The sequence below is a fragment of the Silene latifolia genome, chromosome 4, assembly GCF_048544455.1.
Source record: "Silene latifolia isolate original U9 population chromosome 4, ASM4854445v1, whole genome shotgun sequence".
In the NCBI taxonomy this organism is placed as follows: domain Eukaryota; kingdom Viridiplantae; phylum Streptophyta; class Magnoliopsida; order Caryophyllales; family Caryophyllaceae; genus Silene; species Silene latifolia.
In genome coordinates, this window is record NC_133529.1 from 52,580,881 (window position 1) to 52,602,769 (window position 21,889).

The 21,889-nt window shown below is 36.9% G+C and overlaps 1 protein-coding gene across 1 annotated transcript; it reads right to left on the reverse strand.

Annotated features, from left to right (window-relative positions):
- Positions 1–11,803: 11,803 nt before the first annotated feature.
- On the reverse strand, positions 11,804–14,298 carry LOC141651509 (uncharacterized). The gene is made up of 6 exons (XM_074459216.1): positions 14,017–14,298; positions 13,697–13,839; positions 13,423–13,600; positions 13,214–13,333; positions 12,198–12,398; positions 11,804–12,115 (listed from the first exon to the last, which is right to left on the reverse strand). Exons 1-6 carry the CDS (start codon positions 14,296–14,298, stop codon positions 11,984–11,986), a joined length of 1,056 nt encoding a protein of 351 aa, XP_074315317.1. The 3' UTR covers positions 11,804–11,983.
- Positions 14,299–21,889: the final 7,591 nt, after the last annotated feature.

Here is a 21,889-nt window from a genome sequence, read left to right on the forward strand (position 1 = left end):
GAAACCAAGGTCGGGAACCTTGATGTGTACTTAGTAAGGTTCATGCTATGATAGAGAACATGAATGTAAAGGAAAATGCAAGTATTAGAAGTTTGAACACATGGACACATGACATGTTAAACTTCTATTGCAATCAATAAGTGTTTACACTTACAATATACATCACAAGGTTGTAATATGATATTGACTACCCGAGTGTGATGTCGACATTTGTCGTTTGATTTATTATTAACTCACCTTATACTTTGTTACATCCAAACGGGTTGTGGAGACAATTGAACCCCGTTAAAGTGAACACGGATTAACATAGTATTTGCCCATAGTCACTTGTATGAGGTGACGTCTCGAAGTGACTAGAGTGTGATGCGATTGATGGCAAGTTCAAGTGCCATAGAGTCATGTGAGATGACTAGTCGATCACATAGGCAAGATCGGTATTAGGAACATTTTGTCGGGCCTAATGACCGCTTATAGAGTTCTGGCAAATTTATATAGCCTGGTCGTGGCGAGAGCTACTATAGTATTCGAATGAGTCGATTCTTTTGACTAAAGACTATTCGCCTAAAATGGCACAGTTTCAGATTAACTTTGATTTGTGTTACTACGACCTTCGTAAATGGGGTCAAATGGGCATATTTTGGGTTATGATGGCTGTGGCTAGTCGAAGGGAATGAGTGTGAAAGGAATTGTCCACCTCTAGTCAGGGTTATAACAATATCTCAGGGCCACTCGAGGAGTAATGAACTGGAAATGTGTGGCCACGCTCGGAAGGTATCTATGATAGATAAATCCGGTCAATCAGTTATTCTCCAGATCGAGGAAACCACTCTCGATATGATCACTTGCAAGTACGACCTGAAAGACACCTTGCATTGAGTGGGAGATAGTAATAGGACAAGAGAATTGGTGACGCACACTTGTCGAGGACAAGTGGGAGATTGTTGGAATATTTGTCCTCCGACAATAATGCGATCACGACTGTTGATCATGATGATCACATGTTTAAGTCTCATTATAAAGAATACAATTGGGAAGTAATATTTTACTGTCAACTGGTCAACATATATCGGTAATGATTGGCCGACTAGAGTTTGACATTTCGTCGTGCGACGGTGGTGATCAGTTGACCCCCTAGGTCATACCTATAGGGCAACACTCTTAATTGATCATTTAATTAATCGTATAACGTTGCGAGTTAATTAAATTACTTGAAAAATTGACGGACGATTTTGAAAGTAAAATTTACGTATCTCATTGATATTGATTAAAATGAGATACGGTCTGAGTAATTGAATTGTATCATTACTCGGATGAAATTAATGTTTAAAGAAACAATTAAATTTGAATGAATTATTATAAATACAATTTATTGTGATTTATAATTGGAGAAATATTTTAGGACAAGTAATTATGAATTACTAAGTCGATTTTTGTATATGACGTATTTTTATTAATACGTTGATTTTTAATATGTTAAAAATACATAACAAATTTATGTTGCATATGACATGTGACATATTGACAAATTGACAAAAATAATATGGAATCCATATTATCTAATGTACCGAAATAAAGAGGGGTTTAGGCTAAATATTGTGTTGTTTAAATTAGTGGAGAACATAATCATTCACTAATAGCCTAGCCATGCAACCCTAGTTTGCATTGTGAAGATAAACAAAGGCATGCATTGGCTCCCTTTGCCCCTTCTTCCCACCGGTTTTTGAGATGAAAAACCATTTTGGTTTTTCATCTTATTTTACCCAATAATACACTAAAAATGTAGTTAGTGCATATTCATTCTTTACTCATCCAAAATAATAATTCTAGAGAGAAAAACAGCTCCCTTCTTCCTCCCAAAACCGAAAATATTAAGGGTCTTATAATATTTTTGGGTCATTTTTCTACAAGATTAATATTGTACTAGTATCTATAATATTAATTTTAATTAAGAGTGAGCCTTGGGTATAAAACTTTGGGAGAGATCCTACACTTGGATCTTAGTTCATCCAAAAGGGAAAGCTCAAGAACAAGAGAGAAAGGTGATCTCTCTTGTGCCCTATTAACCGAAAATCACAATGTAAGAACATGTTTCTTCCTTATTTTCTTTTAATGTTTGCATGCATAAGATCAATCATTAATTTTATGACAAATTAAATTATAACATATATGAATATGTAAGTATATAGATCTACTTTTCCTTCAAAACCCTTTCTCTTGCTTCTCATTTGAAGGCGGCAAGACAAAAAGACACCCTAGAGGGGCCGAGTGAACCTTTTTTTGGGGGGGCGGGTATCCTAAAACGGGACGGGAAAGGGTTTAGGGTTTTATTAGGCGGACCGCTACTGCGGATCCCCCTAATCAAACCCTAAACCCTTTCCCTTGCTTCTCATTTGAAGGCGGAAAGACAAAAAGACACCCTAGAGGGGCGGAGTGAACCCCTTTTTGGGGGGTTGGGTATCCTAAAACGGGACGGGAAAGGGTTAAGGGTTGGATAAGGGGGACCGCTACCGCGGATCCGCCTAATCCAACCCTAAACCCTTTCCCATGCTTCTCATTTGAAGGCGGCAAGACAAAAAGACACCCTAGAGGGGCCGAGTGAATCCTTTTTTGGGGGGGCTGGGTATCCTAAAACAGGACGGGAAAGGGTTTAGGGTTTGATTAGGTGGACCGCTACCGCGGATCCCCCTAATCAAACCCTAAACCCTTTCCCTTGCTTCTCATTTGAAGGCGGCAAGACAAAAAGACACCATAGAGGGGCCGAGTGAACCCTTTTTGGGGGGGCCGGGTATTCTAAAACGGGACGGGAAAGGGTTTAGGGTTTGATTAGTCAGACCGCTACCGCGGATCCCGCTAATCAAACCCTAAACCCTTTCCCTTGCTTCTCATTTTAAGGCGGCAAGACAAAAAGACACCCTAGAGCGGCCGAGTGAACCCTTTTTGGGGGGGACCGGGTATCCTAAAACGGGACGGGAAAGGGTTTAGGTGTTGATTAAGCGGACCGCTACCGCGGATCGCCCTAATCAAACCCTAAACCCTTTCCCTTGCTTCTCATTTGAAGGCGGCAAGATAAAAAGACACCCTAGAGGGGGCCGAGTGAACCCTTTTTTGGGGGGCCGGGTATCCTAAAACGGGACGGGAAAGGTTTTAAGGTTTTATTAGGTGGACCGCTACCGCGGACCCCCCTAATCAAACCCTAAACCCTTTCCCTTTCTTCTCATTTGAAGGCGGCAAGACAAAAAGACACCCTAGAGGGGCCGATGGAACCCTTTTTTGGGGGGCCGGGTATCCTAAAATGGGACGGGAAAGGGTTTAGGGTTGGATTACGGGGACCGCTACCGCGGATCCATCTAATCCAACTCTAAACCCTTTCCCTTGCTTCTCATTTGAAGGCGGCAAGACAAAAAGACATCCTAGAGGGGCCGAGTGAACCCTTTTTTGGGGACGGTATTAAAACTAGGGGGCTGAGTATCCTAAAACGGGACGGGGAAGGATTTATGGTTGGATTAGGCAGACCGCGGTCTGCCTAATCCAACCTTAAACCCATTCCCTTATTTTAAGAGGATAATGTTTGAAAGAAATGCGGGTTTAAAGCTTTGGTACATCGTTACATAATAATATGGACATTTGTAAAATGTTGAAGGTACATTATAGTTGATCACTCTTGTAACTGGCTTTAAATTAGAAAGGGTCAATTCTAAACAGTTAAAGCTTAGGTAGATGATAATAATTTAGATTCAAATAAACATTCATAATAAACTGCAAATTTGTTCTGACAATAACACTTAATGAAAACGCATATGTTTTTAAACTTAACCACAGATTATAATTATACATAAATTAACATCAAAGTTCTTAACCCTTTTCGGGTTTCTCGCAAAATGAAGCATGAACACTTTGCTCTCACCCTCCAGCAAGTCCTCCCTTAGATGTTTCTTATAACCGTCTATTAATTCCATAGCCTTTACGACTGCTGGCCAAGGTATAGTATTTTCGCCATCAAGAAGAGCATATGATTCTCGTACAGCTATGACACCGGTGAGAAACTGACGGTCCATGTCAGCCTCTGTGTACTGTTTTTGTCTATTAGCTTCAAGTTGTCGGGCTATCTTTGTCTCTTTCACCGTGATAAACTTCATCTGCGCTTCAAAGAATGTCCACCTCTGTTGTAGTGACTTTGCATTCACTTGACTATGTCCATTTCTCATCGACCCTTCCCGATGTTCTTCTAATACTTCGTTTTTACCAAGCACCTCAATAAGATATTGATCCAGTGAATCTCTTTCGCGTTTCATTTGTGAGATCATACTCAACGTCGAAGTTTTTGCTCGATATCCGACATTATTTCCACATTGGTAACGGAACTCATATTCTGGTTCAGGCAAAAAAATAAACGTATTTTAAAAAGAGTGACAATAAACTTAAGGCATTATGGGAAGTACCAACTTCAACCATATTTAAGGCCATACTATAGGGTAAAACAAATTAACGTGGGCTTTGACATTGTATAATCATGCAAAGAGCAAACAATGTTATTGTGAAAACAGATTACAGCAAAAGGTAAAATAATCTTCTCCTGCAAATATTAAGCACGTTGCCAGATTGAAATATCTACTATACTTAATTTTGGCAAAACGTTCCAGCCACAAATGCAGTTTGATTTTCAGATCTGAAACAACTTTTAATTCGTCTGGGGACTAAAGTATATATTTCTTTTCACAAGATAAAAAAAACATACTGATTAATCAAATAATACTTATAAATGAAATAATCTGAATGTTATATAGGCTACTATTTACATAAAGATCTGCATTTCCTTTGCAGGGATAAAATAATAAGAACAAAAAAAAACCAGAAACCAGAGCACCTTTTCAAGGGAGTGAAGACGTTTTCTATATGATTATTCCATAGATTTTGTAATTAGCACACTAGTTTAGACAAGTATTTATAGTGAGTTTTATATTTAAACTGATTATGAAACAGTCTTGAATGGCTTTTGTAAGTATTTCTAATATTAATTAAATAGTATTATGTCGTTTACTGTCATTAACATTCAATACATTTTTTATATATGCTATATCAAAATGCACAACAATATTTCCTATGAACATTATCAATAAAATAAATGTTCCTTTAAAGGCATGACAATGGACATTGGCAGGAATACATTATATATGAACCTTTATTTGTATGAAATAAATTACCAGAGCATATTCGAATTCCATTACTGCATTATTCTTGCAATAATATTCAATATACTTATTTAAATAAAGATATGCATTTATTTTGCAGGGAAAAAACTAATAAGAACAAAAAAAAACAGAAATTAGAGTACCTTTTTAAGGGAGTGGAGACGGTTTGTATGATTATTCCTTAGATTTTGTAATTAGCACACTAGTTTAGATAAGTATATATAGTGAGTTTTATATATAAACTGCTTTGGATAAGAATAGGAGAAGTTACAATTTATGAGTGTAGTATTATTTGTCTTTTCACATGCATTAGTTTACAACTGTCATTTGACACATGTCTCATTTAATCAAATAATCATGAATAGTGGTGTCTTTTCACCTGAATTATTTTACAACTTGCATCTGAGAGTGTAATTATTAGATGCATTAATTTATATTATTTAATTTAAATGGTACATTGTTAATGCACGTAATGGACATTGTAAATACAGTGATGGGACAATTCTTTTCATGATGTATCAAAAATCCAAAAATTACAAAAGGTACTACGTCAATATAATGAAATATCATTAACAAAATAGAGAATGTACTTATATTCTTATATTCTGAATGGACATTGAAAATCAACAGTAGGTACAAGGGGTATGAGGTAAATATAAAACTTATATTCAAATGTACCTCAGCTGTATATATATAGTATTACTTGGTTTGATTTAATAGAATAAAAGCAAGTTCGACCGCTGGTCGGGAAATTGATGTCGGGATAGAGTCAAAATCTTCCTCTTCACCGTCTACAACAACAAGATTTCCTAACTCGGGTGCCAAATGATATTGAAACAGGTGCAATGTCCTCCTTGTTAAGAGATTGTCTGTCAAGTAACAAAGACACCTTCGGAAAACTACTACATTATCCCTGGTAGTCGTTCTAACCCCAAATGAAATGCTTGTCTGTAATCTGCTTTCATATTTCTCTCTTAAACGGGCTTCCTCATTTTGTAAGATAAACATCTTAGCCCAGCACTTGCATACTGCTTCCATGTTATGTTTGTCAGCTTGATTAACTTTTTGAAAGATTTGTAGCATGTAAGTTTCATCTTGTAGTGCTGTGTTTTTTGCATAGTTGTCCTCCACCCCTGGAATTATGGCGTCCTTCCCATTAAATAGCCATCCTAGCATTGTCTTCTTTGCGTCAAGATGATGTTTAGTGAATTGTTTTCTGTCTTCCTCTTCAGAATTTGTTACCAATCCCAAGCAAAATAATGACATGATTTCCTATGTAGACAGATTAAGAATGGTTATTCCAAAATGTTCATTGAACGATAACATTTAGAACATCATACTGTAAACTTTAAAAACACTATTAATTGAACGATGAACACTGTGAGCAATATTTGAAATTGAGTAAATTGTACAATTAGTATTTTAATTTACCTATTACTCCTATTTCATATGTTGTACACAATTTTCCTACTTGCCCCAATTACCCCAACACACGTAAATCTCACACAATTGTAATCAATAATTAACATCCCATTAAACTTGACATGAACATCAAATTAAACTGAAAACGACAAAAATGTAACAAACAAAAGAGGCGGGATTTTCAGGTGATTTTGTCAATGATTTAAATCAACCAAGTATAATTACCTAACAAATACACCAAAAGAATGGACGAAATTCAGGACAAGTTAGTAAATAAACGTGATTACCTGGCAATGAAGAAGTATTGAAAACGAAGGTGGAGTATAACCAAAATTTATGGAGAAGTTACCTAATACTCCGTAGTTGAAAGACGTATTTTCTTTGGAAAGATTGTTTGAAATAAGTATTCCTTTTATCTATTTTAGATTTACACCTAATTGTGTGTTTTATAATTGAACATAAATTGGCTATACTTCCATAATAGGTATTATTAGGTCCACCCTAGATTTACGTGTGTTGGGGTTATTTGGGGAAGTAGGAAAATTGTGTGCAACATATGATATAGAAGTAATAGTTAAATTAAAATACTAATTGTACATATTTACTCAATTTCGAATATTTCTATTTCCCTTCTCTTTTCTGCCCTCTTCTCATATGATTTGTTTAAATATTAGTGTATACGGAGTATATTTTTTTGTTTTCCTTAAAATGAACATTCTCATATTAAAATGACCACGCACGATATAAATTAATTGTATCAATTGTGAGATCCTAAAGCAAGAAAGTTACACAGGATGTAAATTTGTTTTCCTTAAAATGAACATTCTCGTATTAAAGCAAGAACATCATTGATTTTGGTGAACATTTGTTTTCCTTAAAATGGACAATTGATCATTAAAGAATGTACATTATAACAAGTAGCTTCGGATGAATGCACATCCAGTACAACTTTGGTGTACATACGCCAACGATCAAAAGTACATTATCAATACAGCAAACCCAATAGACATCAACTAACGCCAGATATGTCGACAGCACAAAAGAAAACTAATAAATCATATTCAGGAACCATTTGTGAATTCGTGACACGCTAATGCATGTCTAATAATGTTGTTACGATGTTTGTTGTGCTCAAATGTTAGTAGCGTGCATAGGTACTTGAATCTCAGCATTGTTAACAATCTCATCTGCAAAAAATAAAAAAAAAATAAAAACAAAAAAAATATGAAATTAGAATTTAATAACCAACAAGATAACATTGATTTGGTCTAAATACGTTACAATTAAAATGTAAAACTCACATCAATTTTGGACAGTCCACACTCCCAAGTGGCTATTCCCATAAATGTTTCCATGTGCCTCATGGTGTAAATACCACAGTCAAAAATATTTCTGTTATTTCTCCATGGAAGCATTGCTATTGTAGGATCCATGCCCATTACTATATTACTTTTCTCCATAGTTGATTGATTTTCACCCAAAACCCGTGCAAAAGCATCACCCTGTAACACAATAATAAAAATTAGACGAGATGAACCATAATGTACATGAATTTACCAATGCAAGTGAACGATAATAATTCATAGTTGAGGAGAATGTAAATTTACCAGTTCAAGTACACTATCACCATACTCTTCTAAGACACTCCCCCTTCTAATGCGATTGTAAAGAATCATGAGACATTTCCTTGGCAGGTCGAAAACGCACAACACAAAATGATTCTCAAGTGCAATAGGGAAGAAGAACTAGCATCAGGGAAAGAAACAATTGTAAGGCCACTGACAGGTAAAGGTTAATTTCATGTTAAGTAATAGCACATTTTGAAAACTTTGACAGTACATTCACTGACTTCTATTCAAATAGACTACTACAAAGAATATCTGAATTTAATTTCAATTACTAAATGAAGTGAGGGACTGACTAGTTCAATGGATGGTAGATCAATCCACTCAAACTCATTTAATTCTACTTCGATGCGACGCTTGAAAGGTTTGTAACGATGATCATCAATAGACGCACATGTGTTCTTCATTAGTAACAACTGCACAATGAAGATAAAATTTTAGTAATGTGAAAATGTTGGAAATAGTAAACTGAAATACATGAAAACAATGACCAAACTTACATATGTAAGTGTACTAAAAAAGAATCGTGTGGGATTGGTTGGATTCCCACCCTTTTCTTTGTAGTTTAGATATGCCGACCAAGAATCTATGACAAAGCTTGAGATATAGTGATACGGTTTTAATGACAACAGTTGATCCCAACCAAGGACATTATTTTTGAACTCAAATAACGTATTACTGCACAAAAAACAGTAATAGCATTATGATTAGCAGCAGATATGTAAAGATAAACTATGTAAATGAATATAAAATATTAAATCTTCTGTATGTAATTACCAACTGTTATCCACAGAGCCCTGGCCAATGAACACATAATTTGAAATCTGATATTGCATTGATGTCAAAGGTATGAAGGGATTCGTGTCGTCAATAGCATCAAGGAGAGGTTCACAGGAAGGACTCCTACTAAAATGATATTGATTCCCTGTTTTCGGATATAAAGGTGGACGATCAGCAGATAGTTTCATTCCTTTTTTACTCCGGTCTGGTGCTGCATAAACAGAAGAGTCCTCATCTTCCGGGAACACACCTAAACTGAATGACACAGCAGCGTTTGTAGGCGCATCCTTATTCTTCTCAGCAATTAATTTTCTCACTTTACGAAGAGCCGCTATGTGTTTGCTAGCAGAAGTGGGTTGTTTGTTGAAAACCTGGTCTATTTGATATGACGTTTGAATAGGTGTTTCAGTTAAATGAGCAAGAATTTCTATCGGTGGCACTTCTGCACAGCTTGTTCGTAAGGTGGCCCTAACAATGTCAAGTTTGTCCCTCACAATATGTTTAATGTGTGGCCAGTTACAAGATGGATCAACAATCCCATCTTCAATGGGGCTGTCAGGAACATCAATCAACAAAGGATAAGAGGAGTTTTTTAAGATGCTACACGAAGTGCAGCGAACTCTAGGACGATTAACAATCTCTTCTATTGTAAATTTGTTTCGGGGAACATCAATTATCGCAACAGAAGAAGAGTTTTTGTCAACTGTTTGTAATGTATGCCAAATGCTAGGATGATGTACTACTCCTATTGTAGGACTGTCAGAAACTTCAATTATCACAGCAGAAGAAGAGTCTGTGGTGAATCTTGATGGAGGTTGACAAACAGTAGGTGAATCAGGACTGATTTGCACAACCATAGTGACATATGTGTTCTTCGGTTTTAAATGTTGTTTTTTTTTTAAAAAAAAAAAGAAAAAGGAAAAAAAAAACATATAAGACAGAAACATAAAGCCATTAAAAATACAGATATCCAGAAAGGACATGCTAAACATTAAGAAAGTACATGAAGAAAATACATCCTAAATATTAAGCCATAGCAAAGAACATCAAAATTATTAGGAAATAATGCGTACAAATTCCGACATATTGATATGAAGCACAGGTATCCAGAAAGTAAATGCTAAACATTAACAAACTACATCAAAATCATTAGCAAACAATGCGTATAAATTCCGACATATTGATATGAAGGACACGTATCCAGAAAGTAAATGCTAAACATTAAAAAAGTACATGAAGAAAATACATCCTAAACATTTAAAAATATTAAGCCATAGCAAAGTACATCAAAATCATTAGGAAACAATGCGTATAAATTCCGACATATTGATGCACCTGTGAAATAATATTAGGACTGATTTATAATGAACATCTTCGAACAATAATAGCTAAGGAAACTATGTAAAATTCGAAGCAGATGAAAAGTAAACACAGTTGTTTTTATCAAATAATTAAAGGCAAAGAGTATAACCTTCATTCCGATAGAGAGCGATAAGAGTAAGTGAACGATCTGAGAATGAGAAAACGTGCAGGTACAATTTAATTGACAGGTTTATCAAAAAGTAGTAAGATGTTAAAGAGAAGAAGTTTAAAGTGACGGTATTTTTTTAAAAAATTGGGTCATACTATAATGCCATAAGTCCATTCTTTTTTTTTTTTCTTTTTTTTTTATTCCCACTGCTAGAACCGTTTGAACCTCTACTTTTATATACCCATTTTATACTTAAAAACTTCAGATTAGGTCAAATTAGGATATATGGCCATTTAACACAATGGTAATGTTATAATTTGTCAATGTATTTTCTAAAAGTTCTAAATGTACTTTTTTGACATTCATAATGTACAAATTAGCTCAAGTTGTTGGATTACGAACGGCCACAAGATCGAAAGACACCCTAGAGGGGGCGAGTGAACGCTTTTTGGGGACGGGATTAAAACAAGGGGGCCAAGTATCCTAAAACGGCATGGGAAAGGGTTTAGGGTTGGATTATGAACGGCCGCAAGACCAAAAGACACCCTAGAGGGGGTGACTGAACCCTTTTTGGGGACGGGATTAAAACTAGGGGGTCGAGTATCCTAAAACGGGACGGGAAAGCGTTTAGGGTTGCATTAGGCAGACTGCTACCGCGAATCCACCTAATCCAACTCTAAACCCTTTCCCTTATGTGTGGTTTGTATAGCCGCAAGACCAAAATACACCCAACAAGGGGCGAGTGAACCCATTTTTTGGGAAGGGATTAAAAATAGATCTTTGACAGTTTATTAAATAGGTTTTCCTGTTTACACTGTATATATTATGTAATTTATGTAAACAGTTTAATTAAAATGTCCATTATCTATATTCATAATGTGCATGTTCTGATAATTAGGTGCAACTAAAATATCATTAAGCACTGTTTGGAAAATGTAGATTATATTATATTTAAAGGTACATTAAATTATTTTAAAAAGAACATGAAACACTAATTAAATTGTAATGCATGAGATCGTTTAATATGATAGAAAACTTCAAAAGTTCATTCATATACCTAGATTATGATGTCGCTATAGATAGATCTTTGACGTGATTTTAGACCTATTTTCCTGTTTTCAATGTATAATAGAAATAAATGTGCTTTCAATTTAATTCAATTGTTCATTATGTATGTTCATAATGTGCATGTACTGTTTTACAAAAGAGATTTAAAAGCAGACCTGAAATGTACATTATATTATTTTGCTAATTCAGTACATCATAAGTCGCTATTCAAGGAGATAATAATGTTCAAGTAAATAGCACGCTAAAAATAGACAAAGAAGTACTTTAATTAAGTGCAACTAAACATTGGTTCACAAATTCAACATTTTGCTTATGCAATTGCAAATCATTACACATACTAACGTATACTAGAATTTAAAACATCATACTACATGAACAGGGATGTCATCAGACAAATTCTAACGTACTGCGTAGATAATATTTGAACATTAAATGTAATTACTAGCTTTAGAGAAATGACCCTTCTTCGCATGATCAGCGACAGTTTCATGGCAATCGTTGTGGTCGAACATAAGTAATGTGCATAGATATTTGTATCGTAACACTTTACGCACGCTCCGCTGCAAAACAGAAGCCAACAATTAACAAGGTAGGCAAAACACAATGAACATGAATTTCTTTAAAATAAGAACCAACACTCACATCATTTTTCATCAGGCCACATTTCCAAGAGATTAATCCCATAAATGTTTCCATGTGTCTCATTGTGTATATACCACAGTCATCAACATTGTAGTTATTTCTCCAACTAAGCTTTGCAACAATGGGATCCATAGCCAACACAACGTTGCTAGAGTCAGAAGTTTTTGGGTTCTCACCTAAAAACCTTCCAAGAGCATCAATCTATGACAAAACATTTTAAACTAGTGTTAAGCGCGACTAATAGTCCCAATTCAATAGAACAACAAGAATGTGTCAAATTCAAACATACTGTTAACAGTGGAGATATACCATATTTCTTGATGGCATCTTCATCTGAGAATGAGTTGTCAAGAATGACGAAACGCTTCCTCACCAGGTCAACCACGTATAAGAAAAAATGTTTCTCGTGTACAATTGGGAAAAAAAATTGAAATTACAAAACAAATGACGTACAACCATAAGTACAGTCAAACTCTTGGAAGGGTATATTTTAACTAATCGTGAGGCACATGTAAAAAATGAGAACGGTACATTGCAATATAAAGTGACCTCATTTAATACAAACGCAAAAAAAAATTCCCTTTGACTCAAGCAGTTGAAATAAAACAAAAGCAGAATGCAAACATGGAATGATAGTATGACTCATGGTCTATGTTCCCAACGTGTGCATATAGTTGCAACTGCTCATGCATATTAGATATTCCCCACATTGAGAAATTACAACATTAACATTGTAAATGTTTAAAAAGTACATTTAGTACGTTTAGAAAGTACATTGAGAAATTATAACATTAACATTGTGTTAAATGGCCATTTATCCTAATTTGGCCTAATCTGAACTTTTTTAATATAAAATGGGTATATACAAGTTGAGGTTCAAATGAGTTTAGTAGTTGGAATTAAACAAAAAAACGAAAGGACTTATGCGATAATAGTATGTCTCAATTTTTTAAAAATGCAATACAACAATGGCAAAGAAAATTGCAAAGTATTTCAAGCAAACAATAACAACTTACGAGTGCGATTGAAGTTATGTCTATTCCCGGGAAAAGTTGCAACTCCATTTTTACACGAGCCTCGAATAATTCATAAATTTTTTCATCACTTAAACCTGGGCTGGGTTTCGCTAATACAGACTGCATGGGAAAGTAACGAAAGAGGGAAGTACAATATTTCAAAATACATATTACACACGGCATTTAAGAGTGTATGTAAATGTACTTACATGCACAAGCGTGGTAAAAAAGAACCGCTTCGGAGTACCAAGATTATTTTCTTCCTCTTTACAATTCAAATATGATGACCAGCAATCAATTACAACACTCGAAACATGTTCAGACGGCTTTAATGACCACAAATGCATTCGCGTTGCAAAATAAGTCTTGTACGAATATAAGTGCCCACTAGAGCAAAAAATATAACAAATTACTTGTCAGGTGTGAAACAGTGAAAATGACATACACAAAATGGTAATTTAGCAAGTACACATTTTAGATTACCTAGAACGACGATTGTTAGTGCCCCGGTCACTGAAAACATATTCAGCCACTTGAAGGTGCACCGCAGTAAGAGGTGTTAACACATTGGTGTCATCTTGGATAGCGAAAAACAATGGATCAAAACGAGATGACTGTTGCTTGTTCTTTGGATAGAGGTATATAAGAAGGACTTGCCATGAAATGAACCCTTTTGGTAGTCAAGAAGATTCACCAAAGGACAGGCGATCCGTTTAACCCTTTAGTGCGGCTAACCTTGCCTCACTTTCAAAGAAAGTCTTTCTCCAACCCTAAATCGAACGAAAATTCACGATTCTGTGTACGGATGAATTTCTCCACTTAGCACATTGTTCTCTGTGTTTAGCACGAGCAAGTTTCAATTTGTACGCTTTCTCCGCTGCATTTGCTACAAAGAATAAACTGTTCATCCTCATCCGGTGTCTTTGGATTCCCACGCACGGTGCACACGACACATCTTCGGTACCACCACCATATGTCAAATATACAAATTCAGTTGGTGAATGGGCCTGTTTGACACACTCTTCACCTGGGAAACATTGCAAACCAACCGCGTATTTCTCATCTAACACAACCATATCTTCCATGACTCTCTTTTTTCAAGCGGTGTAGTCATCGCAAACTCTGGACAAGGCACGGTATGTAGGTACATCTTTAGTACTATGAAGGTACATCTTTAGTACTATGAAGGTACAAAGAAAATATTTCAAAGTGAATATTGAAAAGGAATAGTGAATACTTCGAGAATCAATGGATATACCTCCGGAGACGAGTACGAAATTGGAGATTTTGTATCGCACTAACATCCTCGACACTCTCCGCACTTTTTCAACCACTTGTCTACATGGATTAGAAAATCTAATTCTTTCCATTAGTCGACCTTTTACACGACCAAGACCAAATCGACAAGCTTCCATCTCCCGCTTTTCCCTTGAGAAAAGTGCGGAGATGTCCAATTCAAAAGAGTATAGTAATCTCTTTCTACGAATCATTTTTCATGGACAACACGGTCAACATAAACAAGCTGCAAGTAAAAACAGGATTATGTTTGGAAAATGGCAGGTTTTAAAACCATAATAACTAACAATAAATGTAACCCAGAAGATTTGTACCATTAGAAACAGGAGAGGTCCACCAAAGTGATTCTTCTTCCCCTTCCTAACCCAATCCTTTGTGTTATCAAACTCTCCATGACAAATTGACACCAATCAAACCGACCTAATGGCGAGACACATTCCTCGGCCCGATTTTAGTACATGGTGATTGACGAACGGCTTTCGATTTTTGCGCATTAACAAAGACACAAAGCAAGCACCACAAAATTAATCTTAAATTGATCGTAATCATCATGACAAATAATATGCTCTGCAAGGGTCTTGATATCCACTTGACCATCAACATGAAATTGAGCTTTCCAATGCGCGTAAAACGCATCACATTCTGCATCTTCGTCACTACAGCATGAAAGTAAAACATGTTTTCCTCCAATTGGGAGACCAACGGCATCATGAATACAAGAAGCAGAAATACGAAAGCGCTGTTTATCAGGTAGAATGATGAAATCCGAATACGGGTTGTAGTTCTCAATTAACCAATAACCAAGGCGTAAAGGAAGCCTTGTAACCCTTAGCCAGAACAATGAAGAAAAACCAATCTCTTCCAGAGCACACCATTGATTGTAATCAAGGTGTCGAAGGACATCAACAAAACTTTTAGGTGACATCCAGGTGGTAATACGGGAGAACGTTGGAGTAGGATCATCAACGGTGAGGGACCGAGGTTGTTCAACCTCGGAGAAATACGGCGTGTAACAGTTCCAGGATCGCCTTTGCGCTTTAATAACTGAAAGTAGTTTTGCATGTAATATTAATGAGTTGTGTTGTGTTGTACACGTTTTACGAAGAAATGTCCTCTCAGTTTTATTGAAATGTGCATGATCTACAACAATAATGTGCACGCAATTATGACCTTTTGCATGTGGTCTTAAATTGATGCTCCTTACGTTAAAAGTACTTAAAATTCAACAAAAATCCAAAAAAGCACAAATTAGATCAAACTAAAAAACAACAAACAAATCGAAATGTATAAGCAAGTTACGAAATCAACAAACAATGCGACAAATACAAATTCCGATAGCATGCAAATGAAAACGCAAATTTCGATTTTAACAACAATACTGAACTCAAAATTCATCAATAAATGAATAATCCGGCAAAATGAACATAAGAAACATTAATTTAGGTTACAGTAGAGTTACATAAAACGGACTAAATAAATTAAGGACGAAATCGAAAAAAGCTTGAAGCTAAACAGTATATACCTTCATGACGAAATAGGTAAGAGAAAATCCAACAGAAAGGCGAAAACGCAACTCTACAGAGAATAAGGAGAGAGAAATAGTTGAAAGCTTAACAAAGAAGGTCGGAATCCATGGTTGAAAGCTTAACGAAGAAGCGCGAGGTAAATTTCAGGGAAAAAGAAAGACAAAGCCCTCAAGTTTTGGTAAAGGAGCGCGCGTTATAGGCCCTTAGATTAGCCGCGTCAGACAAGATCCAACGACTGACGCGCGTTCTCACCGTTCTCACGCTTGTGCCATTCTCATATGATCCAAAATATTATTATTATTATTATTATTATTTTTTTTATTATTATTATAAAATGCGAGCAGCTTTCATTATTATTATTATTATTATTATTATTATTATTATTATTATTATTATTATTATTATTATTATTATTATTATTATTATTATTATTTTTATTTTTATTTTATTTTATTTTTTTTTTTTTTTTTTTTTTTTTTTGCAAGAAGTTTATTTCTCATATATTCCAAAATAAGAGGATTACATGAGGTTCTTACAAAAGTATATATCCCTTATACATTTCCTCAAAATTTCCTTTCCCTATACAAAAGAACAAAAGAATAGTATGCTAATTGTTAAGACCTCCAAGTACGTCCATATACTCCTGTGCAGAGATTTTGTGAAGCATTAATGTGTTTACTGTGAATTTGATATCCAAAAGCAAGGATAGTGCAGATCGTTCCCTTCCTTCAAAGATTCTGGAGTTCCTTTCACGCCAAATGACATAGACTAAGCACCCCAAGCTACACTTAATCCATTGACTTCTCCAATGCCTACGTTTCCTTCTCTGAGTAGGCCATAGGAGAAGGGACTGAAGGTCCAAAATAGACGTATTCATCTTTAGCCATTGCTTCATGTGTCCAAGAACTTCAATGGTATATTGGCAGTTGAAGAACAGATGGGATGCAGTCTCATTATCGTTCTTACACATGCTGCATCTGTTAACAATATGAAGGCCTCTTCTTGCTAGTTGATCAACAGTAGGCAATTTCCCCTGCACAGCTAGCATGAGAGTGATTCTATGACGGCCAGCCATTGTCCCCCCTTTGATAGCCTGGAAAACAGCTTGACTAGGAGCTCTAAATCGAATTTTATCATAAGCTTTCCTAATGGAGAACTTACCTGCACAAACACACGTCTCCAGAAAAGCCTGAACATCCTGAACACTTCCCATTTTCTCAATGCAACTATCCCTGACTTTTAGAATACCACGGATGCTGTCAGAATAGTACTCCTTGCTGTCCAGGTCCCAAACAGAGCAACTATGAGTAAGGTACTTGCCTATCCATTGAGACCAAATAGCTCCATTTCGTTGATCCAGGTACCATAACCATTTTAGAAGTACCGCCTGATTCCAACCCTTAACATTCTTGATTTGGAACCCACCCTCCTCCCAGGGGGTGCAAATACTCTTCCAACTTTTGAAGACAAGCTTCCTACTATCCACATCATTGCCCCAAAAGATGTCTTTACTAAGCTTGGAAATGAGCTTGCATATTTGGTCAGGTAAAAGTAGGCTTGAGCACCAGAAGTTACTAAGGCCAAATACCACAGAATTTAAAACCTGTACTCTACCCGCATAGGATAGGTATTTAGTAGAGAAGCTAGTAGTCAAACCTTTAATTTTGAGGATAAGTGCATCAAACATGTCAACAGTAAGTCTTGAAGAATGAATAGGAATCCCAAGGTATCTAAAGGGAAATCTCCCCTCTGTAAGCCCCACAGTACCTAGGATAACAGCTTTAATACTTGCAGTCACACCCCCTAAGTAAGCTTCAGTTTTCTCAAGGTTTGCTTTTAGACCAGACCAAGTAGAAAACCTATCAAGGGTGTTAACAGCATACTTGACAGAAGGCAAATCACCCCTAGTGAATATCATTAAGTCATCTGCAAAGACTAGATGGGTTAGCCCTAACCTTGCACATTTGGGGTGATAAGAAACATCAGGTTCTTTGCACATGGTCCTGAGACTTCTGGAAAGCACCTCCATACTTAGAACAAAGAGGAAGGGAGATAAAGGATCCCCTTGCCGCACTCCACTCCTCCCTTTGAAAAAACCATGGTGTGAGCCATTAATCTTGAGAGTGAACCATGATCCAGTGATACATCCCATAATCCACTTAATAAACATTGGAGGGAAATGCAGGCCCTTGAGCATGTTCAGAATGAAATCCCATTGTAAAGTGTCAAAAGCCTTAGTAATGTCTATTTTCAGCATACACCTAGGAGAAATATTCTTTCTTCTATACCCTTTGACTAACCCTTGAGTGAGCATGACATTTTCAAAGAGACTTCTCCCATTCACAAATGCTGCCTGCTCAGGTCCCACTAAGTGAGGCATTATGCTTTGGAGCCTAGTAGTGATGATCTTGCTAATGGTTTTGTAAATAGTTGAGCAGCAAGATATAGGCCGAAAGTCTTTGACAGACTGAGGAGTCTGCTTCTTTGGAATAAGGGAAACAATGGTCACATTAGCTTGCTTAGGCAAGAAACCAGTCCTAAAAAAGTCTTCAATGGCTCCACAAAAGTCATTCTCCACAATACTCCAAGCTGCTTTAAAGAAGCCAGAAGAAAATCCATCCAGACCAGGACTCTTATTGGAGTCAATAGCAAACAAAGCTTCCTTTATTTCAGCCCTGGTGACAGGTCTGATGAGGGTAAGATGCTGATTAGGATCCACACAACTCCCATTAGAGATGATTTCAGAAGGAATTGGAGTGACATCAGTGGCCTTCCCCAAAAGATTCTGGTAGTAATCAACCAAAGCCTCCCCCACTGCTGTTAAGCCCTTATACTGTCTACCATCAATTCCCTGAATATCCCCTATCATTTGACTTTGCTGTCTTTCTTTGATTTTGGCAAAAAAAGTAATTAGAGCAGGTGTCATTGTGTTTGATATTATGAGCTTTAGCCCTTTGAGAGAGGATTTTTAACTCGATTTCTTTCAGATCCCAGAATTCTTTAGATAAATGTTTCTCCTTTGCAACAAGACAAGCAGAAGGATTAGACTGCATTTCTTGATAGCATTGAGAAAGTTCCTGTCTTTTGGAAATAATCCTACTACCAATACCAGCGTAATGGTTAGCATGCAAAGTTTTTAGCCCCTGCTTAACATTTCTCAGTTTACTCATCAGCCTGAACATAGAGTTTCCAGGCTGACTAGTAACCCAATTAGCAGCAACAGTTTTGTGGAAATCTGGGTGCTCCACCCAACAATTCAGAAATTTGAAGTGTTTCCTAGGGGAGTCATTATCATGAAAGGTTACCAGGGCAGGACTATGATCCGAAATACCTGGAGAAAGAAAGTGAGCAGTAGTTTGGGAGAACTGCTGAACCCATTTATCATTAATAAGAACCCTGTCCAGCTTAGAAAGAACCTGGGTAGAAATTTCCTGCTTGTTGAACCAAGTGAAGTCACAACCAGAGGCACTTAGGTCATCAAGCCCACTCATCTGGAGGCAAGAGTTAAAATCCCACATTTCAGAAAGAATGGGGGGAATGTTACTAAGTTTCTCAGAAGGCCATCTAACCACATTAAAGTCTCCCATGGCTTCCCAAGCACCTACCTTTTTCCCAAAATTAACCATAGATTCCCACAGCTCCTTCCTTTTAGTAGCATTATTACTACCATAAACAACAGAAAGAGAGAAAGACCTCCCAGTGGCCAAATGCTGGACCCTACAATGGACCACCTGGGAATGCTCTTCAATAATATCCACTTTGGTAGTGGTAGGATTCCAAAGGATCCAAATCCTACCATTACTATGTTTATTGTAATTACAAAAAACACTATATCTTCTAAAATTAGTCCTCAAGATCTTTTTGGCTTTTGTTTGCTTCACCCTGGTTTCCAATAATCCCAGCAGATCCACCTTATTTTCTTTGAGAAAATGAACTACCTCACTATGCTTTATGGGTTTATTAAACCCTCGAATGTTCCAAGTGGTGACTATCATTTCATATTGTCAGGAGGATCAGCCACTAGACAGCAATGTGTCTTAAGAGTATCAACTTCAGTGGTGCCTGAATCATCCTGAGAAGTATCCATGTCCTGAGAGAAGCCCACTGACAGTGCAACATGTGGTGATATACTATCATCACCCAAAGCCTGTGTATCTTCATTTATCTCTCCCTCCTCAGGGTGAGCAAGGAGAGCAAAAGCATTCCCATTAAGAATGCTAGACCCTGGTGCAGACACCTGTGGAGAGCCTCTCTTCAAGGCTATTCGAGGCTGAACCACAGTGTCCTTCTTGGTGCTTCCTGAGTGTGATACAGCATCCTCAGATGGTATGCCCAATTCTGTAGGAGGATGGGTTATGCCTAGCTGTGAGCATCCTGAGCTTTGGCCCTCCTCCAGGGAATTAACACACACCTCTGTGGACACTGAATTATCACCTAGCACACAAGGAGAAGACTTAGGAATGTTTCTGGTCACTTCATCTTTCTTGGGATTGTCAGTCTTTTGTTGCTTAGGCTTGTTTTTCTTGCAGTTTTGCTTTTTGTGCCCCATCTTTCCACAGTCATAGCAGTAGTGGGGAAGCCACTCATACTCAACTCTCTGGGTTGATGGCCCAAATGGGGTGTTAAGAGAAATCTCCAGAGGAAGAGTAGAAGCAATATCTACCTCTATCATTACCCTGGCAAAGGATAGCTTGTCCTTGTTAGTGGTGGGCATGTCAGCAAACATAGGCCTCCCTATTTTGCTTGACATCTTGCTCAAAACAGTGGAGGACCAGAGATAAGGGTCCAAATCAGGGAAAAGAACCCAAGTTGGGACCACAGAAACTTTCTCCATTTCAAAGGAGAAAGCAGGATGCCATTGTTTGAGGATAAGAGAATAGGAACCCATTTTCCAGGGACCCTCCTTAAGGACATTGTTCATTTCCTCAAGAGTAGAGAATCTGAAACTGAACCAATCCTTCTTAAAGTATTGCACTATAGGAGAGGCAATATGGCTCCAGTTTTTTGTGACAAACTCAGTGACTTGTTTCAAAGATGGCTTTGATCCAAGAAGATGCCCCATTAGAGTGAATTCCCATAGTTTTAGTTCATCAGCAATGTCATCCAAAACTACATCTATTTCCTCAGCAGCCTTGCTTTCTTGGTGAAAATGCAAACTCATACCGATTTTTGCCATGGGTTTAACAACCTCAGACCATTTCTTTGGCTGTTCTGACACCGGTTTAACAGTTGTATCAAGAACAATAGGTTCAGTATTCCCAGGGGAATCACCATTAACAACAGTAGATGTAGGAACCCCAATAGTATTAGTCGTTGTTACAGAACTAATCACAGAATTAGGGTTTCCTAATTTATCCAAATTAATCGAATTGGGGGCCTCAATTGGAGAAGAAGAGGAGACACTAATTGCAGGAACTGACACCTTATGCACAGGTTTAACCAAACTAACAGCATTAACAATCATTTCATTAAGAAGAACAGGCTGTCGAATTGGCGATACCTGGGTGACAGTACTCGGCGCAATGGCGGGAGGAATGGAGCCAAGAATGGTATCAGCAGAACCGGAGTGAGACGGAGAATCCATTGGAGGTCTTCCCTTGGGAGGTCGACCACGACCACGAGCCATGGAGGCAAAGGAAGGATCGTAACAATGGCGGGTATCAGAGCGCGCTTTTCTAGAGGGAGAAACTTCGTCTCTCTAAAATCTTCTTTTTATTTCATTTTCTGAATAGATTTATTATTATTATTATTATTATTATTATTATTATTATTATTATTATTATTATTATTATTATTATGTAAGACATTATTAATTGAACAAAAAAAATTGAAATGACTAATTTAAAAGCATGAC